This window comes from Strix aluco, chromosome 1 (assembly GCF_031877795.1).
Source record: "Strix aluco isolate bStrAlu1 chromosome 1, bStrAlu1.hap1, whole genome shotgun sequence".
In the NCBI taxonomy this organism is placed as follows: Eukaryota; Metazoa; Chordata; class Aves; order Strigiformes; family Strigidae; genus Strix; species Strix aluco.
The window spans coordinates 124056561-124082963 of record NC_133931.1 but is presented as its reverse complement, the minus strand read 5'-3'; the positions used below and the strand labels follow the sequence as shown (position 1 = coordinate 124082963).

Below are 26403 nucleotides of genomic sequence, written 5' to 3'. Positions count from 1 at the left end.
AAATCTCAGAATAGTAATATAAACAGATAACTTTAAGTAGCACTAACAGTTCCATCTGTGATCTGCATGATCCTGATTTTGAAACAACAGGATGGATCCCCCTTGAAATAGGTGATCCACTAATAGAAATTGCCTTCCTTGAAGAGTTTATAGTCTAAAATTATCCAAATTAAAATGTTTGTGTTTCATTTTCATTATTAGCAGAGTGTCTCTGTAAGGCCAATGCTTTAAAAGGCTGAGTGGAAGGGAATCCATTCTTGACTGCGGAACAGAATGGATCCTTAGTGGTGTCCTGCTATGCATCCCTTAAATAGAAATTCATGTATTATAATCCAGTTAATATACCATATTTTGAAAAGAGTGAGAAGAACTTGTCATGCAAACAAGTAGCTGATCCTTTAGAGCTTACTGCAATGATGCAGTGGATTCACTGCAAATATGCAAGGCATGATCTATGTTCACATATTCCAGAAAACTGTTTCTACACCATTTAGCTATTTTTAGAAGTACTTCTTTCAAAGATTTACAGCCTACTCATAAGATCAAGAAGGCAGGAAAAAAAGAGAAGAAAAGATTCCCTGAACAAAACAGAGCAAAATAAATGGCAAGCCAAGACAAAGACAGGTATACTTAGTTGCTACCCCAATGCCACTGTTTGGTTTTCTCTATGTTGAGCCTCTGACGTTTTTGGAGGTTGGCAATTATCATTTTATCTTTCAACCTGAGGCTACACATGTGACAAACTTTACATTGCTAGTGGTGCAAATCAATATGCTGGATTCAAGTTTCCTTTACAAGACAGACGTTCCCAAATTAGGTTAGTACAGGTATCCCATAACAGATATAAATTTTGCTGCATATTACATCTAACTGAATTAGAATCTAAACCAGCCCCCTCCACTAGAACAGTGAATGATTTTGGTTTATTCCTAGACCCTAATGGCATTCTGCATTTCCTGAACTTTCTGCATGTTGGGGAAGTAACAGTCTTGCCTTAGGTTATTTTATTTTGGATAACTTTAGCCATAACAACTTGGTGAACCCAGCAGATGTAGCATTTGTAGTAAGTTACTCCGTTTATCACATGGAATATTTCCAAGACTTTCTCTTCTGAAGGCATTATGATATCTGTCCATGTTTTGATGGACTTTCAATTTGAACATTCACCAGGTAAGCTGGAAATAACAACTGTGTGTATGGTTTAGATACTGAAAATCTACAATTTCAAACACTGAACAAGCACCTTCATTTGACATAAGTTTGACAACTCATCAAGCTTCTTACAGCTTTACTATCATCATTCACAGGTTACATGAGAAGATTATTTGTCTATTATTCTCTCTCTTTTTTCTTTTTTTTTGGTCAGCTTTCTTCATCATACGGATGATTTTGCAAGTCCTTTTCCAGGTGCTATGTACAGTTCATGTTTACTCCAGCTCTTTTCACTTAGAGTTCAGGTATCACTTATTTAGACTTAAGATTTGTCCATCTGCTTCAACTGTCATTGCTGTTAAAGATGCTGACACAGAGCAAGAATCGTAACATGTCAGTATTAAACTACTAAGGATTATTAGGAATCCAACCTATGGAACACATGAAATTGTATTTCAATTTGATCTGAGTTTGGTCATTCCTCTTGCCACTCAAATTCGTAGACTCTTCTGTTGCCAGTTCCTCCATACCTTGACATCCTTAATATAAATTTAAATTTCCTCTCCAGTGGTGAGTAGTGTTATCTACTAGCTAGTTTTTAGTGAGTTTAAAAAAAAAACAAAAAACACTAAGTTATGTAATGTAAATTGATCCATTGCCTTCTCTACTTGAATTTCTTATAACTTCCTTATATTCTTACTTTTTCATTAGGTAACAGATAACATACTTGGAAATACTCTTATTCAAAGTGTGGTGCAGTTGCAGAATTACTCTTCTAGTTATTATTGCGGATTGTTTCTGCATAACGCTTTAAAATTACAGTTTTCATGTATATTAAATTATGAGTATTATCATGACTGAAAAGTTGTGCTAAAAGCCTGCTGTTGTTGACAACAGCTTTCACCAAAGTATTAGCCAGCCTTTAAGAAATCCTGGGTCTGAGGACACCTTAAATAATAAGGATCAAGACTGTGAAACTGATTTAAAAAAGAAGAGGGCAGATCCCATATTCCTGCAAGTATTTGTACTGCTGAACAGACATACTGCATTATTTTATAGGAATCAACTTTAAACGCTGTTTCTATGCCCAAATAACCTTGGCATCCCTGTGGTCCACCAGGGATAACAGAAGTCACAAAGTCAGGTAATCACACCCACAGTGAAACAGATTTTCTTAGACAGAGAAAGATGACCAAAAAATTAACGTTGGATGCAAGCAATCAAATTGCTGAAGTAGAAATCAAACCATCTTACTATGGGACCTACAGAAAGACACCCCAGGAACAGTTTGCTTCTGAGGACTCCCTTCTGAATTCAGTTTCAATAGCTCTTCAGCTACAAAAAGATTTTATTGAAAGCAAGGGGGATTAGTGGGATGATTTTATGCGATGAAAGCCAGACAGAGCTGGTTTCCTCCTGTACTGCTGACAATTAGTCCAGATCACAAGACTAGTTGCTACTCAGCAAGACACCCAGCAGTAAAAACATTCCTCATCATGACCATCCAGATGTTAAATCTCTTGTTACCCTGGACACCTGCCACCTCTTTCAGATGGGACAATCGATGCTTCAGAAATATAGAGGGGGGAAAAAAAAAGTAAAATTATTCAGAGTCAGCTTAAAAGACTCTCAGTAGCGCAGGCAAAAGCAAATTCTGCTATCACATGAATGAGAGGCTACTTTTCATCCTGCAGGGAAGGCTGACAAAAAAAGCACAGAATTGTGACAGATCTAGAGGGAAAACCCTGTAAAGTCAGGTACAGCGATCCTACTGATGCCAAACAGAGAGAAACGGCCCTTTTGCAGAAGATGCAGAGCAACTCCCCATTCCCACAGCAGCAGCCACCAGCCCATCACTTTGGCTGACCCCACCTGCACCACGACCAGCCCAGCTTCGCAGGGCCCACACCAACGGGGCTTTGAAGCCTTTTGCCATTTTGCTGTCTCCTGGCAACCTTCCGTGGGCAACAATCTACCTTCCTTCTCTGAATAGGATACTATTTTGATCAGGATTGCACCAGATAATTACAGAAGTACAAATCTCTTTGGTTCTGACAACATTATGAGAAAATAATGTGGGGTTTATAGAGGAAGAAATAACCCATGTCACTTGGCTTCTCACATGTATATAACCTTCTTGCAAGGCAGGATGACATGTTATTGTGCTACTAAAAACTGCAGGTTCTGATAAAATTGTTTACTATTCTTAGCGTCTTCCTGAGCAGAAGCTCTCTAAATATTTACTGAAGCTGCCATAGTTTCTCAGCATCAACTGTCAGAAGTTTGCTGTCCCAGTAGCAGCGTTCTGTTCACCCAGTTGTTATCCTCCTGCTTGCTCTCCATCTAGTTACATTGTACAAAAATGCCAAGATCTGTGGAATTAGAGAAAAAAAAATAACGTGGAGACAGCCTGTGAGTAACTGAGGCTAATATGCAGCAGTGAGGAATTTCTTGAATCTTTGAGGCTAATTTGAGTTAAAAATCACATTTTTCTCATAGAGAAAAGCCAGACACAGGATTTTAATGCCTTCCTGGCTTTGTCAAAGTAGTAGGCTTTTGCAGATCTAACCTTCCAGAACAGCACGGAATAAATTGCCAAACTTGACGTTCTCCCCTTACAACCAAGATATTACCTGCTGTACTGAGTTGTTCTTCCAATCTAGATCTAAACAGCTTTTTCATAGCACCCACAATTGTATCAAGAACTGTTTGACCCAAGTCAGTCAACAATAATGACCCATTCCTTTATTTTCATGACAAACTCAAAATTTGTTGCTTTATAAACTGCCTTCCCTTGCATACACTTGAAAGGCTGCTAAAATTGTCTTCCAGTTTGGAAGAGACGTCAAATACTTCGGTGAAACTTTGAATACTGAAGCATCAAGTCAAATTATTCTCCATACTTTTGCAAGTATCCTAAATCTGCAACTTACTACATCTCTTGAAACATAATATTTCAAATCAGAAGATGCACCTTTGTTTTGGCCTTGTTTATAACATTTGCTTAATAGATTGTTACCGACTTTCCCAGAAGTATGTAACATAACTAGTCTTTATCTACTGTGCAAATTACACGTTGGATTTAATGGTAACATCGCAAATGAGTATTTAAGGACAATGTGCTTTTATTCTTGAAAGAACCAAGAGACATGTTACAAATTTAACCAAATTTACTTAGACCAAGCAGTTGCAGCTGGCTACAGTACAATTTTCTTATGGTTATTCTGAACTTTGCCACAGCAGATGGAGAGGAGGTAGCTACCTCAACAGAAATCCCCAAAACAACTGTGAGTTTGATTATGAGGCAGTTTAAGATGTGGCCTGCAAAAAAGGTAAACTTGGCCCAAATCACCATATGTAGAACACTAGCCTCTCTCCTGTTTAAGTGCCCAAATGGTTAATTTAAAGCAGCAGCAGAATTGCTCCTTTTTTCAGGACACAGAAAGAGGAAGAACTCAGCAACTAGAATTGTCATGATGTTGGAGACTTCATACTATGCTTTTTTTTTTGTCAGTTAAAAATCTATGTTTGAGAGTCAACTGAGCTCAATACTATGGCACTCATCTAAGAGAGGAGCTTGGCTTAAATGCCCACTGCAACAACTACTTGGACATCCTATTTTGTGACTGTTGATGCAAACACATTACCTTTCCTGAGAGTCAGAAGATTTGAATTCTGCAATGGAATTTAAACCCAGTTCACCAGGAAGTATGAATTCCAGGAATTCAAGGCACTCTAAAAAATTTGCAGCATCACTGGCTTGATCACCCCACAAGCCATCTATTTGAATTAAAAGCTGGTATCCCACTGTCTTCTGTAAAAAACTTTCTCCTCTAAGTGAGAAGAATGCTCTGGTCATGCTTTATGAGAAGCAAAACAATCCATTTTGCATTTGGGTGTAAGATGCATTATGCTGCCCAATTCTGCAAAAACTGTAGGGCTGACTGTAAGACTGCACAGAAGAAAACTTTGTAGAATGAGGGAATTGTAAACAGCAACCACCTCCCCCCCCCAGGTATAAGCAGAGACATTCTGGTGAGTCTGTGGGATTAGACAGGTGTTTCCAAGATTGACTCTCATATTGAGGGATCTACATGACCTACATATGATCTAAATCCCATTTTAGATATTGATAACCTCTTCTGGACCTCGATCCAGAGCTAGGTCTTTATATGTCAATAAGCAACTGGAAGAACTATTGATTACATAAATGTATGCAAGCTGCTAAGGGTGAATGTTTCAAGAATATCCACAACTGGAGAGTGCAGTAACTGAGTGAACACAGACATAGTATTCAAAATTAAACATAAAACAGACTTAGGAAAACAATCTCCAAAAGCAAAAAACCGAATACATTCACAAACTTTTACATATGGATCATTTCTCATACAGATGTTTTCTTCCTGGCAAGGTGATGAGCTTGCATTTGTCGAAAATAAGACATCTATTTTAGAATAAGTACAATGAGTATGAACTCATGGAGTCAGACTTAAAGGCTGAACTTGTTGCTTGGACATACAAGAGAGATCACAAAATAAGCACGTCCCCCGAACCTTATGCTTTTGGGTTTCATGATAATTCAGAATGTCTACTCAAATATAGCCACCTGTCTATTGTTTTGCAGTCACCTTAGTGTTTTTCTGTACAGGCAGCAAATACCAATCAGTCTGTTTTTGCAACACAAATGCATGAGATTAGTGACTGCAGGAGAAAACAGAATCAGTTTAAATCCTGTAAGTGAATGATATTACTTCACAAGTATGAAATCTGAGATCTCTTTGCCTTTAATTTAAAAAACCTGTACCTAATAATCACATTAAAGTCTGTTTGGCATGCCAGACAGCTTTTACTTCCTCTGTTATTTTTACAATTTGGACGTCCTTTGTAGTTACTGAAATTAATTTATGCCTTTCAGCAAATATTTTTTTTAAACTTTTTATCTATAAAGGTAGGTATTGTCAAGTACAATATACTTCTATAATTTCACATCTAAGTGCTTTTTCCAATTTTTGAATTTAGCAAACACTGACAATCATTATTATAAATCTTCATAAAGCTTAGCATTTGTCAAATCAAACAACATACTTTTTGCAGAAATAGTCTTGAAACTCCATTCCATTCATTATTTATACTATGTTATAGTATGTTCACAGTGCTTAGGAAATTCAAACATAACTTTTTATTTCGTTTTAAAAGGTCAATTATTTCCTTAAGTATTGGAGGACAGGAATGAGAACTAAGCCTGGAGCAACAAATTCAGCAAGGAAAATGGGTCAAAGAACAGATGTTTAGAGGATGACAGAGCAGTGGTACAGGTAACCAGGTCAGCAGACAGGAATCCTGATTAGACTTAACTGAACTCCATTTCCCTTTCATAATCAAAATACTTGGAAGTCTAATTTATAACACCAGCCAATTGCAGTAAAAATTACTTTAAAAGATGTAGAAGCTTTCAGTTGTGAAAGCAGTAAGATTTCACTATACTAAGCCAGTTGAAAATCATCTTTATGGGAAAAGATAGCTAAATTCTCAATATACACATATTTAAATGACAATTAGCAATTTAAATAATTAAGCATACTGATAAAACCAGCACAATTTAACCTCATCTATTTTGGGTTGATTATTCATTGGCTGTTAAAAGATATCTTCCTGCAGAGAGACAAGACAAACATATCCTATATTTAACATAAGTTAAACTAATAAGCCTTCTTACAGTATGTCTGCACCACAGTTGCAAGCTTAACCTAGCTCTGAGCTGAAAAACATAGGAATGTTTGCAAAGATATTTATGCTGCCTGATGTGATACCAGCATAAATATATAAAAATTTATAAATATATAAATACCAGCAAAGATATTCATGCTGGTATGGCATCAGGCAGCATAAATAGAAACAGTGGAGCTGACTGAACTCAGGGGCATTACAGCATCGACATGGCTGTTTATTGTTGGGTTCTGGCTAGCACTTTCCCAGTGGTCTGCATCACATCATGTGTACGTACCTGTTTGCATGGGGAATCTCGTAGACATGTCCATATAATGGGCCTCACAGTAATCCTTGTTTGTGCAGTATGTTGGGAAATAACAATTAACAAACTTAACTGTCCACAACCCCCCAATGTGAGTAGTAGTAGAAAAGAAAAAAAAAAATCTGAAAGAACACTTTGTTAGGAATTACTGAATTTAAGAACAGTCAAGCTAAGATATACGCAGTGATTACTAAACCAACTATGGTGACTATCTGGCTTTAATTTTACATTTTTTAAAATGAGTTCACACATGCTTCCAATTGTAGGGAAGGTTTTGTTTCCTCCCCCTTTCCTCCTAGATAGCTTGCACTTGCTAGTCTAATCATAGACCATATGAAGAGAAGGATCTAACCTCAGGCAGAATCACTACAGTGATGTTGTTTCTTTCAGATGTTTGTGTGACCTGTTCTTAAAGGCCTGAAAATATGGAGCTTCCACAACAGCTTATTCCATTGCTTTATCATGTCCATTGTAATTCTTTGCCCCTCAATGTCTAACCTCACAGCCTGTGATAAAATCTAATTACCTCTTGCCCTATAAAACTAATACAGTGCACAAGCCCCTTCCTCTTTACAGTTTTCTTTTTATATAGTTGAATATTACATCTTCAGTTCATATTTTCTTTCAGTTTAACGACAAGAATTCCTTCACAATCTTTCCTTGTAGTCACACTTTAGGAGACTATTATTTTCTTTATTCTCATCTGGACTCTTTATACTGAATCACATGCTTGAGTCAATACTGAAGAACAGACACAAACTAAGGATGTAGATGCAGGTTTACCATCTTCCTGTTTGTACATTCTCAGTAAGATCCTTGCCTTTTTCACAACAACTCGCTATCTGTTGACTTGTACCTCGCTCATTATCTCCACTGATCCCCATGTTCCTTTAAGAGCTACCCCTAGACAGTTGTTTGGCATCTTTTATTTGTGAACCTGATCACCATCTTGCTGCGTGTCCTTGCATATATTGTCTGTTTAACTTCACCGTATTTTTTGCATCTTATTTTTCTAATTTGTCCTGACCTTTTTGAATTCTACTGATCTTCCAATATACTTTCAGTTCCTCTTAGCTTTGTAAGATTTACATGTGCTCACCAGATTCTGGGGTATCAAAGTCATGTTCTAGCAAAAGCAAGGAAGAATTTTCCAAGCTGAACAAATCTCTCTGGAAAGGAGTCAGACAAACTTTTTGGGCCTTCTTTGTATGAAAAAGCAGTATTAAAGCTCCAAGTATTAGAAACTTTTCTTCATACTGTTCCAAAACTCAATGTCAAGAGGAAAATTCAGAAATCTATTAAAAAACCTCCAAAACAAATAAACCCACAAAACTAAGTTAAAAACAACACCATGAAGCCGAAAAGTTCACAAAAGCCAAGTACACTCTCCTCAAGTCATTTCATCCTGTTTAAAAATTGCCAGTGGAAACAAATATATTTTGATGTAGGAATTTACTTTTTTTAAAAAAGGAAGGAGTCTAAGACAATTTAAAATGGAATGTCTTTGGGGTGGTTAGAGGGAGTGAATTTCACTGATCATCTTCTGGTATATATGAATGCTTTCAGCTTATTCTTTAAAAAGTACTGAAATGTATTTCCAAACTTTTTTGCTGAGGAAGAAAGCTTTGAGACAGAAGTAACAATGGAGAGATCATTTTGCACTGGATTACTTTGTACTGTTATTATTAACACCTATTTAGCTAATCTACTATTAAGAAGGGTTTGAATGCTTAAAATCACATGGAAACAAGCACACTGTACCTTGTCAACCCTTTCTACTATAGTTTTCTAACTGTGAAAGGAAAACCAAGCCTTACTGCTCTTGATACTTTACAGGAGAAGAAACAAGCAGAAAGCAAGTTTTTAAAAAGTATTTCCTGTGTCACAGAAAATGTCAAAAAACAAATTCAAATTTGGCCTTGAAAGGTTTTCTTTTTTAAGATCTAGTGCATCTGCCAGATAATACACACTTCATACTCTCTCTGGCTTGACTAATGTTAAATTACCTGTAAGCAAGGGATTCCCAGACTCTGCTACACAAGCTATTTTAAAACAGCACCTCATACACCAAAACTTATCTCCTTGCACCTCGGCCAGTGGAAACAGGGAACAGTTGTTTGGGGAGCAAATGCTGCCCACACATGTAAACACCTCTTTTTCTGCACACAAAACTTAACAAAACCAGAAGATTTTCCTGCAGCTTTAGCATAACGTTTCTTATTCAACTATGGTTATGTCCAAGCAAAATAAGAATCCTTGCTGTATTCTGTCACCTTCCACAAATATAAGGGATAGGCTGTACTTCTTGTCCAATAGCTGAATAGATATATCTGAGGTAGTTCCCAGTTTCAACATTTCTGATACTGATGCAATAACAGTTTGAGATCCAGAGATGTTTCCAGGAAGCTTTTGTTTGTGTGTTTCCTCTTAAAACCTAATCGCTGCAACTCTGTGCAACGTGATCATCAAAGTAGCAGAAACTCTAGTATTAAAGTATTCTGCATCAAGAGCGCTGACCTAGCATTATCATCAGTAAGAAATTTGTAGAGAAGTAAAAACTTGTGTAGAGAACACTTACATTAATCATATAGATGGAGGTCACTGGAAAGAAAAAGGATTACACTCAGACCTCTCTCCACACATAAAAATCCCTGAAAATTCCTTTTTTCCATACAAGAAAATAACAGCTCTTAGAACATACACCTTTCTTTCAGATCTCTTACCAATTCACTGAAAAGAAGAGCACGTTGCTCAGGACTTCTCACCTAATGGAAGAAGTGAGTTTTGTTTTTTCTTTCCAGTACTGGGTGTGTGTAAGTATGGTAGCCAAATACATTATGCAAAGGATTCTTAATAAAGAATGTTTTTACACCTGCATAAAGGAGTAAAGCAGAAAATGGATGCAAAAGGCAATCTTAAGGTAGTGTTAGATTTGGGATGGGTGTATGTGAAACCATTTCGCATGTCTGTATTATCAGTATCAAGCAAATTAGTTTTTCCAAAGCAATCTCAAAAGATCTTTCCCATGCACACTGCATATTACCAAGCCATGTGAAATATTCTTGCTGTTAATAGCTGTTTAGTAAAATGTAGCAACTTTTTAATAAAGTCACTCCACTTGAGTAGTGTAAATACTTCAAGGAGTATGATAAACAACATTAAACAGAATAAACAAAAAAAGACTTAATTTCATTTGCATAACAGGTTAGTAACTTCTTGCTTACATCCGCTTATACGCAAATAATATTTTGTTAATAATGTTTTGTTCTAAAATGATAAGAATGCAAATGGCTTGTTTTCTAGTATATGTGAGTAACATAATTGTGTAGATGCATTAAATCTTTAAAAATAACTTCCAAAGATATCTTTTTGTGATTATATCAACAGGGAAAAAAACCAAAACACTTAAGTAGCACACAAATTGCCCAGAAGGCTATCATGGGTTATGTTTCACTCTAGCTGGAGCCTTTGTTTCCCATTATTTAAGATAATTCCTGAAATACAATAAATAAAGAACATCTAATCTCAAAATGTACATCAACAGATTTAAACATTATTCTCATTAACCCCTCCAGAGCCTATAAAATAGGGTCAGCTGAAAGGGCTTTCAAATGGTCCTCAGCAGACACTACATCATGTTCTAGTGATCTATTGCTTGAAAAGGAAAAGTCTTTTACAGCCTAGCCCCTAAGGGTTTTAAGATCATAACACTTAAAATCCACACGTACAAGCTTTCTTTGATAGCTGGTACAATACTATAAAATATGAATTAACAAGGATATTAATCATTTTACACAATATCATTATTAACTATGGTATAATCCAGAAAAAGGGACTGAAATAGTATCATATGTATAACTCACTCTAAAGTTTGCAAAGATTCTGTTTAATTAATGGAAAGCACCTGTCTAAACATCATTAGCTCATCTACATTTTTTAAGGACTGGCTTGAAACAGAAATGTAATCTTTAACCAAGTCACACAAACATTTGCTTGCAGTGAAAGGAGATTGCTACAAAACCCAAAGTGCATTGTTTTTCTGTTGTTGGGTTACAGTAGCTCAGGTCTGTAAGCACCAGAATCCCGCATCCAGCTGATCAGTTACAGCTGTTAATTGTGGAGGGAGAGACTGGCTGACATCTGCTTCTTGCATAGTTAGTTAATGGTTCACTTCCAGGTCCTAAAAGGATTGTAGCCTCTCTCAAAAGACAATGTCGGACCCCATATACGTCTGCCTTCTACACTGTCTGTCTTGTTCTGGTTTGTCACTCTCTATACAATGCAAATCTGAGTGAACTCACATCTGCCACTGATCGACCCAATTCGTGAGCAATCTTTTCCCATCGACCTGGAGTCCCCCCTGGGAACTTAACCATACTTCTTGTCAGCTGGCTGAGGTCCTCCTCTGCCCATTCAGGTGCCTGTAAAACATTTGTAAAACATTCATTACACTGGGATATTGGACATATTTTTGTGAGGTAATATACTGAAAAAAACCCCTTCAAACGAATTCATCAAATCGTGTAAAAAAAAAAAAAAAAAGTAATAGTTTCAAGGATCTGGGTACCACCTCCCTGTGCAGTTGCCAAAAACACATTAAAACAACAGGCCAACAGTGAGATATTAAAAATCCTTAACACTCCAAAAATGCATTTTGTATATTGTACATGCCAACACATTTAATTTCTATCAACATTTATGCAATACACGTAACACTATAAAATGCAGTAAAGGTAAAATGCAACAATACTTTTATTAAAGATTATATCACAGTTTAAGATGTAAAATTTTACACATTTATTTAATTGTACCTGTCAGATTTTTCAGCAAAGAAAATATCCTCATTTTTACATCATAAAAGAAGCCTCCAAATGAAACAGAACAGTCATTTTAGCTTTTTCTCACTGTAATCATCCTATGCTTTAGCATCCTGGGATGATTCAGGAATGAAATCTGTTGATTCTAATATTCCATTAATACTATTAAATACTAATAAAACCAAAGCGGATGCTTCTACCACCCAATAACCAAAAGATATAAAAATAGTTTGCTCTAACTACATAAGACAATCTGTTAAAAATAACTGTCTTCATAACGGCCAAACAGAAGTGAACAAAGCAAGGAACACACAATTATAGCAGTTTAAGGCATGAAATTGCGCTTGCCTCAGAAGGCAAGACGCAGTAACCATCTTTGACATTTGCAGCATCTTTGGCAACGACTGCAGAGCCACATCTTTGTTACCATTGGTAGTTTGCCATTTTATTTATTTTTAAGGAATTCTTTATGACATACCTCTTCTAATCACCATTTCCGATAATGAACAGGCACATATCAAGCGGTTTGCATTACAGAGCCATCAGCACAGAACAACAGTCAGAGGTGAGTGACCCCAGGGACCATCTCCACAACTACAGCAAAGCTTCTCCCTGACACTAATCCTGCCTGTCATTCTCCCACTGTGCTCTAACCACACTGACATCCGCCTGCCGCACTGCAAGCTTAACGGGGCCCTTCCTGACTTTTTACTGTCTCCCCCAATCAATGGTTCAAGCCTGCTCTTTTCACCATGTCCAAATGGCAGCTTCACTCATAATCAAAGTGCATTGCTCCTGTTAAAGGGCTTCCCGAAAGGCTCCACCATTTGCATTCATTTGCAAAGCAAACTACTTTTATTCACTTTGTTCTGCTATCAAGAGTGTTCCCTGAAGCAGATAAATTGGCATAAATACAACCTGCCACTTAAAAGACAGTAAATAATAGCCAATAGTAGCAAGGATTTCATCAATCGTCCTAGTTTGGATCCATGTAGTCCTTTATTCAATGCTGAAAGCCTCAGACATTCATATTCGGATAGTTTTTAATACAAATAAGTATAAAATGAATTATCTATGATGATTCAAATGCGAGACGTTTAAATAATGTGTGTGTAGGTGAGAGATCTTGCACATACATTACATGCATCATCATACAATTACACTCTGGTTTACAGAAGAAATTATAAGTACATAGAAAATCTCCACATTACACAATAACCTTATTACTTGTATTCTATTAAACAAGTTAATATGCTCCATTTATTTATTATATTATACTCCACGTATATATATTTTATACGAAAATATTTCCCAGAGATTTTTAGAAGGGAATATTTGGGGTACTTAATGTTCTACTTACAAAAATTTTTATCACTAATTTAAATAATGAATTCTAAGATCTTTGGCTTAAAGGCTTTTGTTCAAAAATTAGTAAAATTTCATACCTCAAAATTAGGCTTAATATGCAATTTACTGTAATTTTCTAATTAACTTGTATTAAAACTTTGGGGGGGGGTGATTTTTGTTGTGGTTTTGGTTTTTGTTTTGTTTTGTTATTTTTAAACTAAATTCACAGCCATTCTCTCTTACCATATCCTAAGCATATCTAAGCAATTACACATGGAAATTAAGATGATCTTCTCAGTGATGTACACATGTCAGAAGCTTCCTGATAAGTTTTATTTTCAGACTTTTTTGGTAAGCTTTGATTTTCCTATGTGCTCACAACTTTACTAACCATTTGTAAATATTACAGAACTCAAGGTTATCTTCCTAAATAACAGACAAAACTACAATCATTCTGTGGATCTGTAGCTAATTACATAGCTAATTCACAGCACAAGAATTCATTAGCTACATTAAAATATCAACTTGTTAATCTTATTTCAAGCTGACAATAATTTTAGAATGTGAAGATCTAAAACATTTATAAATTTGGGAAATCTTTGAAAAAGCTTTTAGAAAATCCACTCTCAACCACTAAAGCTTTAGAAGAGCTTTTGTGAATTTGCAATTCCTCAGCAACAGTTAATTGTGTCTTTAGATGCAACAGCGCCTACTGTGATCCAACTACTACAAGACGCTATGAGGGTGGTCATGGTGTGAATGTATTCTCCCTGTTCTAATCTGTGGCCAACTGTAACTGTGAGAGTCAAATGAATGCATAAACATACTGCTTTGTCACCTAAAACCATGTGTGTCCAATATTACTGAAACACTGGGCCAAAATTCATCTCTACAGTAAAGCAATGGAAGACACCACATGGTGAGGGGACAGCTGTTGTTACTACACAAGCATTCAGATTTTGCATCAAAAAAGCCCCATTCTGGGATTAACTCCCCATACTGAATACAAAATTAAATGTACAGAGTTATGGTCTACAGTCTTTAAAATGAAAATAAGCTACAAGTGTAGATATAAAAAATTCATTGCATTCCCATAAATAATAATCCTTTAACATGGTTTATCATACATAGCTGGCAATACTGAAGGATTAGTTCACCCAAACCACTATGCACCTTCTACAGAAAAGAAATATGAATGTGGATTACTGTTTAGTATTACTCTTCCATGTGCACATGCACTCAGCAATTCCATACCACCTCTTTCAGCATGACAGCCTTACGCTATTAGGATTTTTTAAAAATATGAGCAACTCTATTTTCAATTACATTAAAAGCAAATTTTTAGACAACAAAGCATTTCTTTAAAAAAAACAGTCCGACTTGTTTAGACTTGTTAACATTAATAAGTATAAAGCTATATACCCTTTTATTGATAAAATTGGGAAGTGGCTAGTATTTGAGAGTTTACAAAGAAACTTTTAAAGTTATTTATATTGACTTAACAATGTAAGATAATTGGATTTTTTTAGATTAAATTTTAGCTTTAGACTGTTTCTTCCTGTCATCAATACACTGTAGATTCAGTTAAAATCACTGTGGTATATAAGTTTGGCAAATGTTTTCAATCTGTCTAGGACTTTGTGTTACGCTTCATCTAATATTGGTGATTCACTGATTTAAGCATGTCTAGTCCATGATCTTGCAAATAAACCATGGGGCAGCATCTATTTAAAAATACCTGTGCAAACATTTGTAGACAAGGGTCCTAGTAAAATCCCAGACAGTTTTGCCAATCAGGAAACATTTAACCTACAAGAAGGTGGTGTTTCTATCCAGTAACTGTAAGAACAGAATGTAAAAGTTTTCCTGATTTAATTTCTTGCCCATAGTGTCTTATTTTTCTCAAAGTACTCTTCTATATTCTTACTATTTCTTGCTTTACCTGTAAGAAGTCTGAAGTCAGTTATGTTTTATGAAGTCTAATACACATCTGGCATTGATCCAGCTGTTGCTGAACACTAAGGACCTGCTACAGTTCTAAAGATCTCTTACGAAGCTCTAAAGATCTGCTAAAGGTTATTAATGATCTGAACTCATATTCAAAGCCATATGTTCATATAACCCTTTGGTCCTTCAAAGTTCTTAGTCAAATCCAACTTCCACTAATACAGTTTTTATTAAGTGAGCCAACAAAACCAGACAGCTCTACTGTTTCAGAACAATGGTCAAGGTAGGCCAGTAAGTTCATCATCTGTGCTCAGGGAATGCAGCTGCAGAAAACTTTACTCCATACTTCATGATAGCAAGAATGATTATGTTTATCATTCATCCTTTCCAGTCCCACTCTGCTCTGAAAAAACAGGGACCCTATGCAGATACCAAAGGTAAGAGGAAGGCAAGCATATAGGTTACCTATACTTCCCCTAATATTTTCCCAGACTCCAATTATTTTCAGCTCAAGGCATTTCTCTAGGCTGATATACTTTATCTATTTAGTAACTCTCAATTAATCTGTCTTTCAGTGTTTCTTCCAGTCTACCCTGAAACTATGTAAACTTTCTGGATTTGCAACATCATCTTCATGAGGAGTTGCACACATGTGCTACCTATTATACAAGGAACCACTTTATTTTGTCTGTTTTGAACCTGGCTCCTGCTAGCTCTGATGACACCTAGCTCTTGGCTTTCAGTGAAGAACCAGCAAATAGTCTACGTCTACTGACCTCCATGTCACTTACAACTTTGTTCAAAATACCCCTCTATAGTATTCCCCTGTAAATGGTTTCTTCCTGGCTGAAGAGTCCTAATGTACTCAGCTGGTTTCTCATGTTTTATGCTGTTTTATGCATAACAGCCCATGATGCCTTTTTCCAAACAACCTGCAGTTCCATTATAACCAACCTCTTTGAAATGAGGTACCAAACTGCACACAGCAGGATTAATCACAACTTCATACAGTGGAATAAGGATTCTTCTGTTTTGCTCTCTATTACTTTCTTAACAGTTTTTAACTTTTGCATTGGTTTTTCAAATGATCCTGAGCTGGTGTTTTGAATGAAGCCAGCACTGATAACTCTGAAGATCTCACTCCTCAAGGGTCACAGCCAGCTCAGAGCTCATCATCATGTGCATGAAGTTATGCCAGTCATCGTTTGCATCACTATATTCACATACCAGGAAATTTTTCTGCCATTTTATTGCCCAAGCAAACTCATGAGATCACTCTGCAGTTCTTCAGTGTCAGTTCTCATCTTCACTATTCCAAATAATATTATCATTAATAAATTCTCTCACCTCAAGGCTCATCTTTTTACCATATTATCATGTTCACTATACTATATGACTACACTGAGCAGCACAGTTCCTAGCAGAAGCTCAGCCGAACTCCACTGCTAACCTTGCTCTACTGAAAGAGCTGTTTATTTCTACCCTCCATCTCGTATCTTCTAACTAATTATTTATCTGGGAAAACATCCTTCCTCTTATCACATGACTGCTTTCTTTCCTTAAAAGCCTACAAGCCTTCTTAAACCCTTCTGGAAAATCAAATGGACTTTATCAATTAGATAACCTTCTCCCTGCATATTTGTTAATCCTTCTATGAAGCCCTGAGGGTTTAAGGCAGGACTTCCATTTATAGAAGCAATGTTCAGGACTCCATGCAGGTCATATTTACCTGGTGCTCACTAAATCTATTTCAGTTTTTGATAGTCTTCCCTAAAGAGATGTCAGATGTACAAGCCTGTAAAGGTCCCTGAATTCCACTGACAACTTAATAAATAAATAGATTGACACATTTGTCATTTCAGTCCTCAGGCATCCAAGAAAATAATCAGTTAATTGAATTATATAATCCTTAAATTTTCTTTGAACTCTTGGTTGCATATCCCCTGGTCCCAGTAACTTGAATAATTTAATCTTAAACAATATATTACATGGGTCTAAAAGAACATCACAGATTAATTTTAGAATTTTTCAAAGCAACTACATGTAAATATGAAGATAAAACTAATTATCTTCACTTATATCATAAGCTTGTCAAGATAATAACCTAACCATAATCATTTTTGTTTATACTATTCCTCACACAGGAATGCCTTCAGCATTAAAGTATTAAACAACGTACATAACATAAGTAGACAACAGCTCTTAGGGAAGAGTGAGAACCTAAGAACAGAAGCATTAAGTTTCATCTGCCTCAGTATCAGGTCTTCTACCATGTGCAGCAGCAAATGTTTTAGGACAGAGAGATTCTTTCTCTCACAGCTGCCCATAACCCGGATTAGGGATTTCCTAAGCATGAAGTTGAATCCATTTCTGTTACAAAACCAATGATGAAACTGTCCACTCTCCTCATCCCATTTTTGCTCTTAATCAACGTTATAAGCTGGCTTTCCACACACATTCAATTTCTCACTTCTTACCATACCCTGCTACCTCTTCATTTGTCTGTCCAATATATTTCTGCCTTGCTCTACAGCTCTATGCATCATATAGGAGGGAGAAAGCAAAAAAAAAAAACCCTGAACCACCACCACTACCAGCAAGCTGCGGGGTTTCTTTAATTTCTATACACACAGTTGAAGACAATTTTTCTGCAGTAGAAGAGTCTGTAGGAAAAGATAAGACTCCTCAGGAGAGCTTTCTCTAGACCTTGCTTGTTTCAGAATGGGGATTTCACAGACATTTCAATTAGTGCTGCCCTGAATAGTTCTCCATCACCCTTTGCAATTCACCACACTATAGACCATTTCCAATGCTGAACAGAGCCTTGCAGATATACATGAAACTCCTCTAGTGACATTTTGCAATAACAAAATTGTATCTGTTTCCTGTTCTTTAACTAAGCATTACTCTAAAGATCTTCCATCTTTGTCCCTATCATTACTTTGTCTCTACAAGAAGTTTCGCTGACAGAACCTGTCAAAAGCTTTATAAAATCCAAGTATACTGTAAAGCTCTAATAATAAGGCAAAACTTTTAAATTCACACTGACTTTTTACTATTATTTTAAAATTGGTGCATCTATTACTATCATTCATTTAATAATTTCAAAAAATTACCCAGTATGGAATTCATGATAAACAGTCTGTACTTCTCAGAACCCTCAATGAAGCTCAAAAATTGGTATTCTAATTCCATCTCTCATTTCAAGGCTCATTTAAGTAATTGCTATAATATTAACAGCAGCATTAAATGGATTTAATATTAGAGTTCTTTTTAGGTCAACTAATGGTGAAGACCATTGTTCCAAGCAATTGTTTATTTATCAACTTCAGATGAATGCTTCAATCTAAAACACTTCCTCCCCTACTTGCCTTCAGTACCTGATGTCAAAAACTCCCTAAACTCCTTTATAGTAAACACAGGTGGAAAGGACTTTTAGCCCTAGCATCTTCTGGAAACTGCTTTACATTTTGATCATCCACTACTTCCAACAAAATCCTTGGCATCTATTTTATTTGGAAAAAAAAGTAATAATTTTTTGCTCTTGGGCTTACCTTATTTTGGATTTGCACATGACTTGCAAATGTTATGCTCTTTTCCATAAGCCTTTCCCTTTCTGAAGCTGCTTAATTGGGGGGGGGGAAAAGCTATCTTCACTTTTTAGTGTGAGACGTGAATAGCTTAATTCCAGTAAAATGGGTATAGTTGAGATTCTTCCACTGGCTACCATATCGATTATTCACAACTTTGACAATTTTTTAAAAAAACTTCAAGCAGTCTGTTAACCCATCCTAACTGCATGTTAATAGACAATTTTTAAACATTAAAAAGTAAAATAAAACCTAAGTTTACTTTCAGAGTTTAAGTATATTAGAAACCAAAATACAAGTATGTCTGTAACGGTATAATGTTAATGTAACAGCTCACCCATATTTTTGGGAAAGCAAAACCAGTTGCCATCTCTTCAGAAATATTAACTAAAATCTTTATTTACAAGTGTATTTCACAGCTAATGCAGGTCAAAAATGAATTATTATTCAGCTTTCTCATTCTTAAGATGTGCATCTATATGTACCTACATATATATATATATTGCTTACTTAACCTTAGCGGGAAGCCTGAGTGAGTAATAGATTCTCCCACCGCCACCTTTGGCAGTATTACATGGTGCTGCCAGGCTATTCCTAGACTTATTATAAGCCATACCTTAACACTGAAAAATTTGTGTTCTAGCAGACAGACAAAAAGCGAGAGAGAAGGATGAGAAGTAAATATAAATCAAGTTAAGAACCAGCTACGTGAAGCAGTAAGACAATTTTTTTAAGTTATGATTATATTCAGAAAGTTGCAGATACTCGAAAAACAGTAGCCATCAGTCATCTGACAGAAAAGGTGGCAAACAGTGACTTAAAAATGAAGCACTGGATGAGCTATATACTCACAAGATGATTGCTATTATACTAGATTCATTCCAACATCTCAGGCTTCCACTTCTAGACATTGGCCCTTCTGTGTCTTCCTCCCAGACTGAGTGGCCCTTTAACAACAAGTATTTTCTCCCACAAAGGTGCCTGCCAAGTTAAAAGGTCACTCTCCAAGTATCAGAAGATATAATTTCCAACCCTTGAGTAATTTCTACAGATTTTCTTTATGTCTATTTTCCACCTTTTTTTCATGTAAACCCCCAAATTACACAAAGCCATTCAGAGCTGATCTCTCCTCCCCTTTCCTACTTATTATTTATTCCTACTTTGAGAATTCAGAGCCCAGAGCAGTTTTTAATACTTTCTTTGAAAGTGCTCCAGTTCTTCATAAAGAATCTGTAGAGAAAAGCAATGCTGAGCAGTAATTTTCAAGTTTTGCAGAAAAAGAACACCTCAAAAAACATCTCTAAATTCCTTTAATAAAAATATTTTCTTGTCAATAGAGCTGAAATTGCTCTGAAATGACTTGTTAATGACTAGTCATTGATAAGAAAGATCATCTGGTTAAAGCTACATCACCTGGAAAAACACGAGAGGTAAAAAGAATGAAAACATATTTTATTGTAAAAATCTTTAGAAGTATGATAGGAAAAGTGAGAATTATCAGGCGTCTGTGGGCAAGATTTTGGTAGCAGGGGTGACCTCCCTGGAAGGAGATGAGGGGCTGCCCTGTGTTGGGCATGGCCAGCTCCAGCCGGCTCCAAGAGACCCACTGCACGACACAGCTGAGCCCATCAGCCAAGCTGGTGGCACCTCTGGAGAAAGATATTTAAAGAAAGGGCAAAATGCTGCACAGCAGTGTGAGGAGAGAAGGAAAGTGTGAGAAACAGCCCTACAGACACCCAGGTCAGAGAAGAGCAGGGAGAAGGTGCTCCAGGCACCAGAGCAGAGATTCCGCGTCAGCATGTAGAGGAGACCATGCTGGAGCAAGTGGATATGCCCTGAAGGACCCACACTGGAGGAGGTTTGTCCTGAAGGACTGCAACCTGTGGTCCAACGCTAAAGCAGGGAAAAGCGTGAGAACGGAGGAGCGGCAGTGAGGAATTGTTACAGACTGACCAAACCCCCTATACCCCATTCCCTCTGCGCCACTGGGAGCAGGGAGAAGGTAGAGGAATTAGGAAAGGAGTGAAGTTGAGCCTTCAAATTCAAGGGGACTGCAAGGAAGGTGGTTTAGGTTTGGTCTTTGTTTCTTACGATCCAACTCTACTTTAAATGGCAGTAAATTAATTTTCCCCAAGTCAAGTCTGTCTTGTCTGTGATAGTAATTGATTACTTGATCTCCATGCCAACGAGCAACCTACAAGTTTTTTCATCTTATTTGCTTCTCCAGTTCTGCTGAGGAGAGGGAGAGAGTGGCTGGGCGGGCATCTGGCAGCCAGCCACAGTAAACCCACCAAAAAATTATGAAGAAGTAACAAATTACAACATCCTGGTTTGTATTTAGGAGAAGTTTTGGGGAAGAACTATTTGGTGATCTCCCCTCAAAACTACAGGAGTAGAAGATTACCAGCATCTACAATTGCTGTTGTTGGTTACAACAGCACAAATACCAGATTTAAAGTAAAACTCTGCTAGCAATACAGTAGTCTGCAAGTCTACCTCTGTAAGAAATAAAATATTGTTTTCTACTGAGTAAAAAAATTGTTATCTATGAAGTTTAACACACAAATTGATTTGCTTTCCTAAACTAACCAATGATAATTTTAGGTAAAAGTTACTGACTTCTAATCAAAAGTTACTCCCTCAGTGGTTTAGGCACTTCTAAAAAACTTATTCACATTTTTTCTTTTTTTGACTAACTTATAAAAAAGAAGAATCTTCCACGGATGTCTACATTTTAAAGATGTTATTGTCACCTCTTTTAAATGGCAGCATGTATTGGTTGCCTGCACCGAAATACTGAAGTTCTTTCATGATCACAAAGGTTCAAGGAGATCATAGATAAAAATGACATTTCCATAAAACGCAGATAAAATTAGCATATATGAAAAGGACACACACCAACAACAAAGTTATTACAGTGTAAATGTCCTCATTTAAAGTTAGAGAATAATTACTCCCTACACAGTCCTCAAATAGTATCAGAAGCCTAAATTAACTAGTGAACTTCCTACCAGTCTTTCTTTAATGAGAGGTGTTTTGAAGAATCATCTCTATTTCAGTTTTCCTTGATCAGAAAAGACGTAACTTATATTTGATGGATGTTTCTCTCAGAACACTTTTAGTCAGTTAAAACTGACATTACCTTTGCATTCTCTGAGAATGGAGTTAAAGTTATTGAGTAAATGCATACCACTTAACAGTACATGATCACAGAATGGTTGAGGTTGGAAGGGACCTTGGGAAGTCATCTGGTCCAACACTTTGCTCAAGCAGAGCTACCCTGAGCCAGTTGCTGAGGACCATGACCAAACAGCTTTTGAATATCTATCTCCAAGGAGGGAGACTCCACGATCTCCCTGGGTAACCTGGGACAGTGCTCTGTCACTCTCACAGTAAAAAAGCGTTTCCTGATGTTCAGAGAGACACTCACATTTACACCCATTCTTGTATCCTGAATCTCAAAGCCCATTAAAACAGTTAAATTAGGGTGAAGGTATAAGTAATTTATAGGTTAGGAAAGCATTAACAAAGATAAAACGTTTTTCAAAGTTACATTTCTTAAAATTCTACATGGCTCGAGGGGAAAAAAAAAAAAGGTATTTATCAAAGTCAGTGTAGAAATGCATCCAAAATCCCACAACTCCTCCATGCAGTCACAACATATACATGGAGAAACAGCCTCCTATAATCTGCTGTTGAGCTTCTAGTAAATCTGAATTTTGTTTCTAGAAGTCATCCTTCCTATGGTATGAGGGATGACATTTCAGGAGCTACAGTTCTCCTAGTACATCTCTCAGTACGTACTCATCACATCATTTATTGCCATCTGTCTCCTGCTAGCCCACTCACATCAAACTTCAAAAACCCCAGAACAAAAAGTGTATTTTTTCTTACATTATACTCTTCCTCCTTTCTTAAGTATATCCACCAGTCATGCTGATACTGGCTGTGTGGAAGACACCGAGTTATGAGGTTGGGACAGGAATTGAAAGACTGTTCTGTGATGACTTCTCCAGCAATGGTCTAATTAAAAGATACTAAGAACCCTCCTTGGTAATGAAGCTGCTGTGTCCTCACCCAAATGAGCTATATTCAGCATCTAATCAAGGCCCAGGTCCCTGCAATACCTGAACTTGCTGAGGAGAGGGGCTCCGAAGAGGAGGACAGCAGCAGGGGACCCTCCTGAAAGCATCAAAAACCCACGGTAAAACCGCAAGACACGAAGGCAGAAGCCCAGGGAAGAGGGAGAGCCTCAAGTTGCCTCCCCCCTGAGCGGGAAGAGTGACCTGCTGCTAACAGGATGGCGGTGACTCAGAGTGGGCGGAGACTGGAGTGACAACACCCCACTCCCCTCACGTACAAGAGCAGCTCCCAGGGAGCGCAGCGAACAGGGCGGACAAACAGGACGTGGCGCGTCAGAAGGGTGAGGCGCGTCAGTTTGTGCAGGCAGGGTGAGCGGACAGGGCGCAGTCCCTCTCCGGGGTCTAGATCTTATCTGAGCTAGTTTCATCTTATCGTCCTCCACGAGTAGACTGAACCATGGTCTCCACTCGGGTCAAAACCACCACCAGAAAGAATGTGGCGACCCAGACAGAGCTGCCACACTAACATGCAGCGGTCCAGGTCCCGGGCTGCAGGGAGTGCCTGAGCCTGTCAGTCCTGTCGGAAGGCACCAGTGACAACACCTGTGTGCGCTGTGATCAGCTGGATGACCTGCTCAGCCTGGTGGTGGAACTCAAAGAAGACGTCGAGAGATTAAGAAGTATTAGGGAGTGTGAAAGGGAAATTGATTGGTGGAGTAACACCCTAGCACCCCTAAAGCAACAGGAGTAAATGGAGGCTCCAAACGAGGTAGGTAATCCCTCATCCTCTTGCTACCAGGCAGAAGGAGGGGACCTAAGGGATGGGGGAGGCTGGAAACAGGTCCCCGCTCAGGGAGGCAGGAAAATCCTCTCCCGACCTCCCTCACCCTCCATGGTGTCCCTTCACAGTAGATTCGGGGCCCTAGAACTTTTGAGTGAAGAAGAGAAGGAGGAAGAAAATTAGACAAACAAGGAGAAAGACCAAGGTCCACTAAGGACGGCTCATTCTACACCAGGTATTAAAACCAGTTCTAAAAAGAACCCCAGAAGAGTCATTGTAGTGGGTGACTCCATTCTGAGGGGTACCGAAGGCCCCATATGCAGACCGGACCCGCTTCATAGGGAAGTCTGCTGCCTCCCTGGGGCCCGTGTCAAGGACCTCAAGGCAAAACTCCCCGGTCTAGTGAGACCCAAGGACTCCTACCCTCTCCTGGTTTTTTAGGTAGGTAGCGACGACATTACCAGGAGAAGTCCTAAAGCAATGAAGAGAGATTTCAGGTCCTTGGGGAAAGTGATTAAGGGGTCAGGGGCACAAATTGTGTTCTCCTCCATCCCTTCAGTTGGGGGGATGGATGAAGAAGAATACCAGAGAACTCAACAAATGAACCTGCGGATCCAAGACTGGTGTTACAGTCAGGGCTTTGGATTTTTCAATCATGGGTTGGTATACAGGGCACCAGACCTTTTGGCATTAGATGGAATGCACCTGTCCCAGAGGGGGAAGAGGATCTTGGGGCAGGAGTTAGCTGGTCTCATTGACAGAGCTTTAAACTAGATTTGAAGGGGGAAGGGGGGAAAACATCAGCCCATCTGAAGTGCATGTATACCAGTGCACACAGCATGGGTAACAAACAGGAGGAGCTTGAAGCCATGATGAAACAGGAAAATTATGATGTTGTGGCTATTACAGAAACATGGTGGGATGTCTCCCATGACTGGAGTGTGCCAATTGATGGCTACAAGCTCTTTAGGAGGGAAAGGCAAGGAAGGAGAGGTGATGGGTGGTGCTGTATGTTAGGGACTGTTATGATTGCTTTGAGTACAAGTGTAGTGAAGACAGGGTAGAGTGTCTTTGCATTAGAATCAGGGGGAAAGCCAACAGGGCAGATGTTGTGGTAGGAGTCTACTATAGGCCACCCAACCAGGACAGAGAGGTGGGTGAAATACTCTATAGGCATTTAGGAGAAATCTCACGATCGCTTGCCCTTGTTCTTGTGGGAGACTTCAACTTCCCAGACATCTGCTGGAAATAAAACACAGCAGAGCGGGACCAGTCCCGGAGATTCCTGGAATGTGCGGCAGATAACTTCCTGACACAGCTGGTGAGTGAACTGACCAGAGAAGGTGCCCTGCTGGATCTCCTCTTTGTGAACAGAGAAGGACTGGTGGACAATGTGGCGGTCGGAGAACGACTAGGGCACAGCGATCATGAAATAATAGAGTTCTCTATTCTTAGAGAGGCCAGGAGAGGGCTAAGCAGAACTGACATCCTGGACTTCCGAAGGGCTGACTTTGTCTTGTTTAGGCACCTGCTTGAAAGGATCCCTTGGGAGATGGTCCTGAAGGGTATAGGGGTCCAGGAAGGCTGGGCACTCTTTAAGAAGGAAGTCTTAATAGCTCAGGAACAGACGGTCCCCAGGTGCTGTAAGAGAAGCCAGCAACAGAGAAGACCACCCTGGCTGAACAGGGAACTTTGGCTGGAACTCAGGGAGAAAAGGAAAGTTTACAGCCTTTGGAAGAAGGGGCTAGCCACTCACAGTGATTACAAAGATGCTGTGAGGTTATGCAGGGCAGAAATCAGGAGGTCTAAAGCCCAGCTGGAAATTACTCTGGCTTCAGCAGTCAAGGACAACAAGAAATGTTTCTATAAGTATGTCAGTAGCAAAAGAAAGACCAGGGAGAGCCTCCATCCCCTGCCAGACACAGGAGGAAACATGGTAAGAAGTGATGAGGAAAAGGCTGAGGTCCTTAATGCCTTCTTTGCCTCGGTCTTTAATAACAAGACTAGTTGTATTGAGGGAATCCAGCCTCCTCAGCTGGAAGGCAGAGACTGGGAGAACAACCCCCCCACAATCCAGGAGGAGATAGTCGGTGACCTACTGCATCACATAGACATACACAAGTCTATGGGACCGGATGGGATACACCTGAGGGTGCTGAAGGAGCTGGCTGGGATGCTCGCCAAGCTGCTTTCCATCATTTACCAGCAGTCCTGGCTGACCGGGGAGGTCCCGACAGATTGGAAATTGGCCAATGTGACGCCCATCTATAAGAAGGGTCGGAAGGATGATGCAGGAAATTACAGGCCTGTCAGCTTGACGTTGGTGCCCGGGAAGCTGATGGAGCAGCTCATCCTGAGTACCATCTTACAACACCTGCAGGACAACCAGATGATCAGGACCAGTCAGTGTGGGTTTATGAAAGGCAGGTCCTGCTTGACAAACCTGATCTCCTTCTATGACAGGGCGACCTGCTTATTGGATGAGGGAAAGGCTGTGGATGTAGTTTACCTTGACTTCAGTAAGGCCTTTGACACTGTTTCCCACAGCATTCTCCTGGCACAACTGGCTGCTCGAGGCTTGGATGATCGCAAGCTTTGCTGGGTAAAAAACTGGCTGGATGGCCGGGCCCAAAGAGTTGTGGTGAACGGAGTTAAA

At 38.6% G+C, this 26403-nt stretch overlaps 1 protein-coding gene across 1 annotated transcript in view; it reads right to left on the bottom strand.

Moving 5' to 3' along the window:
• DNAJC1 (DnaJ heat shock protein family (Hsp40) member C1) overlaps window positions 1–26403 on the bottom strand; it is a 121356-nt gene that overhangs the window by 4050 nt on the left and 90903 nt on the right. The window contains exon 9 of the mRNA XM_074834150.1: window positions 11485–11604. Within this exon, the coding sequence (XP_074690251.1) occupies window positions 11485–11604 (120 nt within the window). The remainder of the gene's footprint in view (window positions 1–11484; window positions 11605–26403) is intronic.